The sequence below is a fragment of the Spinacia oleracea genome, chromosome 5 (assembly GCF_020520425.1).
Source record: "Spinacia oleracea cultivar Varoflay chromosome 5, BTI_SOV_V1, whole genome shotgun sequence".
NCBI lineage: Eukaryota > Viridiplantae > Streptophyta > Magnoliopsida > Caryophyllales > Amaranthaceae > Spinacia > Spinacia oleracea.
In genome coordinates, this window is record NC_079491.1 from 11,284,199 (window position 1) to 11,295,669 (window position 11,471).

The 11,471-nt window shown below is 37.5% G+C and overlaps 1 protein-coding gene across 1 annotated transcript; it reads left to right on the top strand.

The window, feature by feature from the left end:
- The first annotated feature begins 2,355 nt into the window (after nt 1–2,355).
- On the top strand, nt 2,356–3,756 carry LOC130461314 (uncharacterized). The gene has a single exon (XM_056829361.1). The coding sequence runs from the start codon at nt 2,356–2,358 to the stop codon at nt 3,754–3,756; it is 1,401 nt and encodes a 466-aa protein (XP_056685339.1).
- Nucleotides 3,757–11,471: the final 7,715 nt, after the last annotated feature.

Here is an 11,471-nt window from a genome sequence, read left to right on the forward strand (position 1 = left end):
TTTATTAATTGGAGATTTTAATCAAGTAGAGTTGTATTCGGACAAATTAGGAGGGTCATCAATTATTAGAGGGTGGGATGAATTTGTTCATTGGTGAGTTGCATCCAATTTGCATGAGGTTAATTTTTCTGGACCACCCTATACTTGGACTAATAAAAGAGAGTCTAATAAGTTAATTATGGAAAGGTTAGACCGTTCTTACATGACAGATGATTGGTTCACAGATTACCCAGGCACTCGACTTAGTAATCAACCAATTTTAGTGTCAGACCATGCAGCCATTGTTTTACAAACTGAAGAACCAACTTTCAATAAGAACCGACCTTACCAGTTAGAGAATTGGTGCCTTTCCTTCCCTGAGGTTGTTCAATCGATTGAGGAAGTGTGGAACTTGGTCATTTTTGGTTCACCTATGTATACTTTGTCTCGAAAAATGGACTCAGTTCGTAAGGTTTTAAGAAAATGGAGTTTGAAGAATAAAAAACTTTGGGGCATTAATTGGCGCCAATTTTCAAAGGATCTTGAAATTGCAGGAGTAGGGGTTCATAATTTGCAAAGTGGTATTCATTACAATTCTGTTATTCACCAGTCAAAGGAGCAAGCGCAGTTACATTTTCAGTACTGGTCTCAAAGAATGAAGGAATTGTGGGTGTCTAAGGGTGATTGCCCTTCGAAAGTACTCTTTTCTAAGGTCAAGAAAAGACAGAAGAGAAATGAAATAATTTCATTGAAAGATTCGCAAGGTATTTTTCAGGAAGGTCAGGATAAAATTCAACAAATTGTGGTGGACAATTTAAAAATTGTTTTCAAGACGAATGATCCTGATATTGACTATAACGAAGTGGATAATGTCTTACGTGAAATGGATCTTCCTCAGCTTTCTACTCAAGACATTTCTAGACTTTCACTTCCTTTTTCTGTTGCGGAAATTAAATTTTTGATGTTTCAAATGAAAGATTCTAAATCTCCTGGTCCAGACGGAATAACAGTTGACTTTTTCAAGAAGCACTGGGACATAGTGGGTGATTCGGTTATTGATGGAATTCAGAGTTTCTTTTCCAGTGGTTATTTGCTTAAAGAGTGGAATCACTCTTTGCTGGTAATGATCCCTAAACTTGCTTCTCCGGAAGAGGTACATCATCTTCGTCCTATAAGTTTGTGTAATACTGTTTACAAATGCATTTCAAAATATCTGGTTAATAGGCTGAAGGTTAACCTTAATGCTCTAATTGATGAAAAACAACATGCATTTATACCTGGGAGGTATATGAGTGATAATATTTTACTGAGTCATGATATTCTGCATTTGATTAATGGAAGGAAGTTTAGTGGCCCAACTTTGGCAGCAGTTAAGATTGATATGAGTAAAGCTTATGACCGAATACACTGGGGTTTCCTGTTGCGGGTCCTTCAAGCTTATGGTTTCCCTTCAAAGTGGATTCATTTGATTTATCAGTGTATTTCAACCGTGTCCTACAAGGTTTTGATTAATGGGAAAACTTCAACGCCTTTTAGACCTAAGTGTGGGCTAAGACAAGGAGATCCGTTGTCACCTTATTTATTCCTTTTCTGCATGGACATCCTAGGACGCATGCTAACGTTAGGACAGGATATTAAGCTATTTCAAGGTATTAGGCTGACAAGGATGGCCCCAAAAATTACACATCTGTTCTTCGCTGATGATGCGATTGTTTTTTTCCGTTCAACAGAAATTCATGTACAAGCATTGGGGGTATTCTGGATCGTTATTGTCGAATTTCTGGTCAACAATTGAACCTTGCAAAGTCTTTTATCAAGTTCAGTCCGAACACCTCTCTTCCACAACAACAACTCTTCAAGTCTATCTTAAGCATGCCTCAGGTTGCAAAGTTTGGGTGTCATTTGGGGGTTCCTATTGATTTTATTGGTACAAAGCGTTCACATTTTACTTTCTTGGTTGACAAGGTTGCTGAGTTAATTAATTACTTCATGGAATGGGGTTTTGTTATCCCAAGTACAAAAACTGGTTCTGATAAATTTTGTCCTTGTTGCAACGGTTTCCCATGTAATGATGAGTTTGGAACTACCTGGAGAAATTGCAAATAAGATTAATTCAATGATTGCAACTTTCTTCTGGGCTAAGCAAGGTCAAAAGGGAATGCATTGGGTTCGTAGAGATATTTTACATTTACCTCGTGGAATGGGAGGTCTGGGAATTCGCTGTTTGTCTACGCTTAATACAGCTTTTGTAATGAAACAAGTCTGGAGAATGCATAAGAATCCTCAACTTTTAATATCAAGAGTTTATGCTGCCAATCAAAGTTTTCATTATCTGTTGGTTCCCCTAACATTTGTCACCGTCCTATTTCATGGGGAATGCGAGGTCTTCGACGAGCTGAAAATGTTTTACAAACTGGGTGTGCTTGGAAAATTGGGAATGGGAGTAATGTCGTTGCTTCAAAGGATAAATGGGTTCATGGTAGGGTGCCCATTTTTGCTTCCCACATTCGACTAATGGATTCTAAGTTATGGAAGGTTAGTCATTTTATACAAAGCCAAACACTTCAATGGAATGCTACACTTGTTATAAAATCTTTTGAATATAAGGATGCATCTGATATTCTCTCGGCTGAATTGCCGTGTTCTACTTCACCGGATTTCTTATATTGGACTAAGCATAATACAGGGAATTTCACGCTTAAAACTGGGTATGCCTTTCTTCGGGAAATTGATGACCAAAGACATCATCTAAATAACCTGGATACTAAAAGGTTCCTTCCTTTCTTTAAATTACTTTGGGCGCTAAAAATTCTCCCAAAGTGGAAATTGTTTATTTGGAAGCTGATTGTCGAAGGGATTCCAGTCAAAACAAGCTTGTTTAGACGCGGAGTTAATTTGGATATCACTTGTGACTTTTGTGGGGACCACGATGAAGACTCTCAACATATATTCCGCCTTTGTAAATTGGCTCAAGATGTGTGGAGAAGTAGTATGCTAGCCATACTCTCAAATCTTAATGAGAATCTTTCTATGCAAGATTGGATTCTCAATTATATCCAGCTTTTTAAAAGCGTGGATGGAACGAACACTGACAGAATAGTTACTTTTATCGCAACCTCGTGGGCCATTTGGCTTACACGAAATGAAAGACTGTTTAATTCTCATACTGGAGATTTAAGTACGTTTCAGATTCAGCTTCAGCTAGCTTTAGAGCAACACAAGGTGTTCAGGGGTAAGGACAAAGGAAATTTGGGATCTATTCATTCGACAGATCATACACCTGATTACCCTCCAGGATTTTACTTTGCAAATATAGGTGTGGAAAGTTTGCAAATATCTAAAACAGTCATTCAAATAGATGGAGCTTGGAATAAAAGAAACCGAAGAGCGGGAATGGGTTGGGTTCTTCAGCAACAATATACAAATGGCACGGAGATTATTGGAGGTTGTGACTATGGTTTAGGCCAATCAGCGCTTCATGTTGAAGTTATGGCTTGTCTCCGAGCTTTGCAATGGGATGTGGATTCATCGTATGAGGACATTGTGGTGTACACTGATTCTGCTATTTTGGTTTCCCACTTGCAGAGAAGAGTTAAACCTATTATTCAGATTCATTGGACAATAGAGGCGATTCTCGACATCGGCAAGAGTTTTAAGAATTGCATTATCTACAAAGTGCATCGTGACCAGGTTCAGCCAGCTCATGAATTGGCAAAGAGGGCTTCTACATATGGATTGCAATTTTCTTCGGCAAGTGGTGATGGGTTTAATAGTTAATTTGTTTTTCTTTTTTGTGTTTTTACTTTGTTACTTTGTTACTTTGTAACTTTATCCTATGTCAAAAAAAAAAAAAATAGTTTTCCCTAAAAGAAATTTTATTAACATAATGTTTTGATGTTGGCTCGTAATTTTTCATCTTTTACCGCGAGAAATAAACCCTTTTTTTAGACTTATTTTTTTTATTTTTTTAATTCAATTATGTACAAGTCAATAAAATTCAGCTCAATTCAATTTAGTCTTATGACTAGCTTTATACTAGTTCAAAGAAAATGTGGAATTTTGTAAAGTTTGACCTTCCATATGACATTGAAAATGATCATCTTCTATAGACCCCAGGGCCGGTTCTGGGGGTGTGCGGGGTGAGCGACGGAACAGGGCCCCCAAATTTAAATTTTAAATATAGGGTATTTAGCTTCCTAAATGTATACAAATACTAAAATTGGAGTATTGGTTAAGGTGATGAGCAAATATGGCAACAACTATGGTTCGAATCCCATAACTAATAAATTCTATTTTGATTTTCCCAAATATGACAGCTTGCTTCGACTACTTTTGTTTTTGGTTTTTTTACAGTAAATTATTTTTAAGATTCCCATGTACAATGGAATACAAAAACCACCAATACATTCATGATTCATCCATTCTTCATTATTTCTCATCCAAATATCGAAAAACCTTTCATATTCAAATTGCTTATCAAATCTCGTTTTCAACGACTAAATTTTTAATGTTACCCTGATATGTTGATAATATTATAGAGTTGTTTCTCTCTCTAATTTCATTGTATTTTCAATTTAATTTTGCCAAAATTTTAATTAAATTATGCAAATTTTCATTAGCTTTTATCCATATTTTTCTTAATTTATTGTTGAAATTTTCATTAGTGTTTTTCTTTTTTATGTTTATCATTTCCGCAAATTTTATTAATCTAGTGAAGGTTTTTTGTTTAATAAAAACTGAATATTCATTAAAGTAATAAATATAGGGCCCTATTTTGGAAAATTGCACAGGGCCTATTATCATGTTGGAATCGTAGCCCCGGCACTGATAGACCCCATGTCCACAAACATTAAACGGAGTAGTTTCAGTTTTAAAGAAGAATATTTCAACTCTAACTTACATAACAGCATTAACTATTCATTCATATGACAAGTATTTTAGAAAAAAGAAGAAATTTTAGGGTCTTAGAAAAGTGCATACAAACTTATTTCCAAGTTTAATAAAGAAAACAATATAATTCAAACCACTTGATAAATTCAATCATATTAACTAAAATGCGTCAGCTCAGGTACATTCTAGTTCACATAACCGTATGTATTCTTTCATACGACAAATATTTTGGAAAAGAAAAAACGGAGTATAGGGCCTGGGAAAGTGCAAGATCGGAAAGGACTACCCAATACATGCATTAGATCGGGTACATTCTAAGGCTGCGTTCTATTCACCTGATTTCCACTTATTTTTTCTGAACTTATCTTATCTGAACTTATCTGATCTTATCTAAACTTAACTGAACTTATCTGAACTTATTAGAACTTATCAAAACTTATTTTAGTTATAAATTGTACTTGGCCAACCCTTATTTTTCATGAACTTATCTTATCTGAACTGATCTGAACTTAACTGAACTTATCTGAACTTATCTGAACTTATTTTTCCTGAAATAAGTGGAAATAAGGTGAACAGAACAAGGCCTAATTACCTAATTGTATCACTTATTGTTGATTATAGCATCATCATTCTATGCATACTAGTAGTTTAGTGATGTTGCTTTCCTAATGCTGTAGTGTTGCTGCTTTCCTAATGTTGTTGTTTTACTGCTGATGCTGCTTTGTCAGCACACAGTCAGCAAGTTAGTTATAAGTTTGTTATAACAAACTTTAGAACAATCTAGATCCCTAAGCTGTACTATATATACTTCATTGCTGTAATAATTATTTGATCATCTAATACAAAAAATCAGAAATAAGATTCTGCTTTCTTCTTCTTCTCTCAATCAATACTTTTCATTCTGTTTCGTTTTTCTTCATGGTATCAGAGCAGGATCAAGGATCCTTGGCTCAATTTTTCTGAAAAATTCCACAAAACTGTTATCAGTTCTGTCTTTGTTTGTTGTCAAATTGATCAATCGATTCTGGTGATTGTTCACTGGAATTTGTGGTATTCTTTCTGATTCTGGATTTGTGTTTCCATTGGTTTCTGAATTTGTCTTGATCATATTGAACAAAACTGCTGAAAATGGCTGCTGGTGATGAGAATGTTAACACCAATTCACACAAAGATCTTCCACCAAATCAAGATCCAACTAGCATATATTACATACATCCATCTGATGCTAATTCAGTACAACTGGTTTCATTCAAGTTCAATGGTGAAGAAGGATTCACTAGCTGGAAAAGATCGATGCTATTAGCTTTATCAGAAAAGAACAAAATTGGATTTGTTGATGGAAGCTACATGAAGCCAGATGCTGGAACAGTAGAATGCAAAGCTTGGGAAAGGTGCAATGATTTGGTATGCTATCTGATCCTAGGCAATCTGAATGAGGTAATTGCTAAGAGTGTTATGTTTCTCAAATCTGCAAGAGATGTTTGGCTTGATTTAGAGGATAGATTTGGATTTGCTTCTTTGGCACAAATTTATTCACTCGAACAAAAATTAGCTGAGATAGCACAGGGAAACAAGTCTGTGTCTGAATTTTTTACTGAAATCAAGTCTATATGGGATGCAATTGAAGAGGCTCATCCCTTGCCATATTGCACCTGCAACAATTGTACTTGCAATGTGACCAAGAAATTTTTCCAAAGACAACAAGAAAAAATGGTCATGCAGTTCATGATGAAGCTCAATGATCAGTTTGCTACAATTAGAGGCAATGTACTTATGGTGCCTACTTTGCCAAAAGTTTCTGAAGCCTACAGGTTGTTTGCTCAAGAAGAAAGACACAAAGAGGTGTCTCAGGCTAGTAATCAAGTGGAAACGTTGGCATTTGCAGCTGAAAAGAGAAGATTCAATGGAGATCACTGGAACAATAACAACAAGAGCTACAAGACTCAGCAGACAGGATTTCAATCTGGTTTTCAAAAAACTGGAACTAATACAAGATATGGTAAACCAGGATCCAACTATTATTGCACTCATTGCCAAATCCAGGGTCACAGTGTGGAGAGATGCTTCAAGATCCATGGTTATCCACCTGGTTTTAAGACTAGGGACAACAAAACAGCTGCTATTTCTTTTGGAGGTGATTCTAATGAAGGAGAAACAACAATGCCACAATCTGAAACTAATCCAGTGATTACTATGGAACAATATCAGCAGCTCATGGATATGTTGGCTAAGCAACAGCAGAGTGCAGGGACTGGAACAAACTCAGATATGATGGCAGGTAATATCTGTTTACTGTCTCACACAAACTCTAAGTGGCTTTTAGACAGTGGTGCTTCTGACCATTATTGCTATGACCTGACACAATTTACTAGTTATGAAGCTGTTAAGAAACAAAACACCTACATAACTATACCTGAAGGGAGTAAAATAGCTGTCACTCATATTGGTTCAGTAACTCTTAATGATGACATAACCCTAAATAATGTGCTGTATGTACCAGATTTTAAGTACAACTTAATATCTGTGCACAAATTGTGTCAAGATTTGGATTGTGAGATTCACTTTACTCATGACAAGTGTTTTGTTTGCTGTCAGCAAGGGAAGTTGATTCCTCTTGGTGATGTGAAGTCAGGCTTATACAATTTGGCAGAAAAGAAGTTGGGAGAAGCTAATTCTGTGCAGACACACACATGTAGTGTAGCTTGTCTTTCTACTGTAGACAATGCCAAGTTGTGGCACTTAAGACTTGGTTATTTACCTTTCAATAGGTTGAAACTAATAAACCCTAGCTGTGTGATCACACCTTGTTTACAGGATACTATCTGTCAAGTATGTCCTGCTGCCAAACAGACTAGACTTAGCTTTCGTTCTAGTAGCATTAAGTCAACTAGTCCTTTTGATCTTATACACATAGATATTTGGGGCCCTCATTCTGTAAAAACTCCTACTGGATGTAATCAATTTCTGACAATTGTGGATGATTATACCAGATTTACTTGGTTACATTTTCTGAAACAGAAAAGTGATTGTGTTACTGTCATGAGCAATTTCTTAAACATGGTGAAAACACAGTTTGGAATGACAGTGAAATGCATCAGATCAGACAATGCTAAAGAGTTTTGTGAAGGTGACATGAAAAGATTATATCAGACTCTTGGTATTTTGACTCAAACTAGCTGTAGTCATACTCCACAACAGAATGGTGTTGTAGAAAGGAAACACAAGCATTTACTAGAAACAGCAAGAGCATTGTACATTCAGTCTAAGGTGCCAGAGAGGTTTTGGGGAGAGTGTGTCCTTTGTGCTGCTTATCTGATCAACAGGTGTTAGGTTATGATACATATGACAATTCATAAATCATGCGGAAAAACCATAAAGCTAGGAAAACATATTATTTACACATAATCATTTAGCATAGTTTAGATGCATACTCTTTGTTGCGTGCCCTCCCTAGCTGCGCCCGAACCGAACAAGAACAAGTCTTTAGGACTCCAAGTGTCGTCCCTCCGTAGATAGTCCACAGCACGTCCGGATCCGCCTTAAGATTGACCAACTAGAATCGCCCTTAAGGTACTTAGAATTTTCGGCACTTTATAGGCAATTGTATGACTGAATTTTGCTCTCAAAAACTCACTTTGAATACTTGAATGCTCGATGTAAATATGTGACCCTAGGCACCTATTTATAGAGTTATGGAAAAGGATTTGGAATCCTATTAGGATACTAATTTATTTAATTATAATCCTACTAGGACTCTAATTAAATAAACTAAATCTTTTAGGATTAGATTTAATCATATGACAAATCCCGGTAGCTTTAGGATTCGAGTAGCACACAAACACACACGAACGCACAGCAGCCCACGAGGGGCGCCATGCGCGCGCGCGCAGCCCGCGAGCTCGCAGCCCACTGCCGCAAGCCCACACGCTGCCGTAGCCTTGGCGCGCGCTGGGCCTGCCTTGCGGTGGGCCTAGCGCAGCCTTGGCTGGTGCGTTTGTGGCGCGCTGGCTTGCTGGGCGATGGCCCGGCTTCGTGCTGGGCCTTCGTCTGGCAGGCCTCGTCCGATGCTAATTCGTACGATACGCTTCCGATTAATTTCCAGATTCCGGAATTCATTTCCGATACGAACAATATTCAATATTTCCGATTCCGGAATCAATTTCCGTTTCGAACAAATATTTAATATTTCCGTTTCCGGAATTATTTTCCGATTCCGATAATATTTCCGATTCTGACAATATTTCCGTTTCCGGCAATATTTCCGATTCCGGCAATATTTCCATTTCCGATAATATTTTCCGATACGTACCATGTTTCTGTTTCCGGCAACATCTACGACTTGGATAATATTTATATTTCCGATACGATCCATATTTCCGTTTCCGAGAATATCATCGTTTCCGGAGTATTCATTTCTTGCCTGTGACGATCTCAGCTCCCACTAAAACCAAGATCCGTCGATTCCGAATATCCATAGATGGAGTATTTAATGCCATTAAATACTTGATCCGTTTACGTACTATTTGTGTGACCCTACGGGTTCAGTCAAGAGTAAGCTGTGGATTAATATCATTAATTCCACTTGAACTGAAGCGGCCTCTAGCTAGGTATTCAGCTCACTTGATCTCACTGAATTATTAACTTGTTAATTAATACTGAACCGCATTTATTAGACTTAACATTGAATGCATACTTGGACCAAGGGAATTATTTCCTTCAGTCTCCCACTTGTCCCTATCCTTTGTCGCTCGATGCTTGCTCTTGAACATAAGGTAAGAGTTGTCATCCTTATTATGTCCAGAGGTGTTTCTCGGTTTCAGAGTTCAACTGATCAAATAAACAGATAATCATAGCCTATGATTCATCCGAGCACGGCCATGCATTTCACAATTTCTAGCTCTCCGAGTGGCCTTGTACAACTTTTAAGCATCTCATCCCGATTTATGGGAGGACAATCCCAATCTTGCGATCTTGAGATTAGACTTCGTTTGATAGGTGATTACCTGAGCGTTGCCTTTATAGCCTCCTTTTACGGTGCGACGGTTGGTCAACGTCAAAGCAACCAGTTCTCAAACAAGTAATCTCAAATCACTCAGGTATTGAGGATTTAGTGTCTAATAATTTTAATGAAATTTACTTATGACAGATTTTCATCTCTTACAGTAAAGTTTCATAGGTCTTGTCCGATACTAGTCTTCCCAAAGTAAGTATCTATGCAAATGATTATGACATTGCCATGTCCACATAGTTCAAGAAACAGAACTACTAGTCATCTTTCATTCTAGTCGTCTAACGTTTTCTATGCGTCCAATTTTATAGAAACCTTCGACTAGGGACCATTTTCAACCTTTGACATTCAAGTTCACTTGATAGACATTTCTTAGTCACAGGACTGGTCCTGACAGTCTATCTTGAATATATCGTCAAATTGAAGGGACTCATCATTTAATAAACCACAAATTAAATGGAAAAATGAATTCTTTTCATTTATTGTGAATGATTAACCAATAATGTTTTACAAAGATTTAAACTCTAAAACTTTAAAACATTAAACAGGGTCATCAAAGCCATTCTCCAATATGCTTGATTCCCATAGCTGTAGTGTGCGAGTTGTGCTTCGCCTGCGGCAGAGGTTTAGTCAATGGATCTGATATGTTGTCATCAGTTCCAATCTTGTTTATCTCGACTTCTTTTCTTTCAACGAACTCTCGTAGAAGGTGAAATCTACGAAGTACATGCTTGACTCTCTGGTGGTGTCTAGGCTCCTTTGCCTGTGCAATAGCTCCGTTATTATCACAATACAGGGCTATTGGTCCTTTAATGGAGGGGACTACACCAAGTTCACCTATGAACTTCCTTAGCCATATAGCTTCCTTTGCTGCTTCATGTGCAGCAATGTACTCCGCTTCAGTTGTAGAATCCGCAATGGTGCTTTGCTTAGCACTTTTCCAGCTTACTGCTCCTCCGTTGAGGCAGAAGACAAACCTAGACTGTGATCTGAAATCATCTTTGTCGGTTTGGAAACTTGCGTTCGTATAGCCTTTAACAATTAATTCATCATCTCCACCATAGACCAGGAAGTCATCTTTGTGCCTTTTCAGGTACTTCAGAATATTCTTGGCAGCAGTCCAATGCGCCTCTCCTGGGTCTGACTGGTATCTTCTCGTAGCACTGAGTGCGTACGCAACATCCGGGCGTGTACATATCATAGCATACATTATTGAACCAATCAATGATGCATATGGAATCCCATTCATTCGTCTACGCTCATCAAGTGTTTTTGGGCACTGATTCTTGCTTAGAGTCATTCCATGAGACATGGGTAGGTAGCCTCGCTTGGAGTCCGCCATCTTGAACCTATCAAGCACCTTATTGATATAAGTGCTTTGACTAAGTCCAATCATCCTTTTAGATCTATCTCTGTAAATCTTGATGCCCAATATGTACTGTGCTTCTCCTAGATCTTTCATCAAAAAACATTTCCCAAGCCAAATCTTGACAGAGTTCAACATAGGAATGTCATTTCCGATAAGTAATATGTCGTCGACATATAATACTAGGAAAGCAATTTTGCTCCCACTGACCTTCTTGTATACACAAGA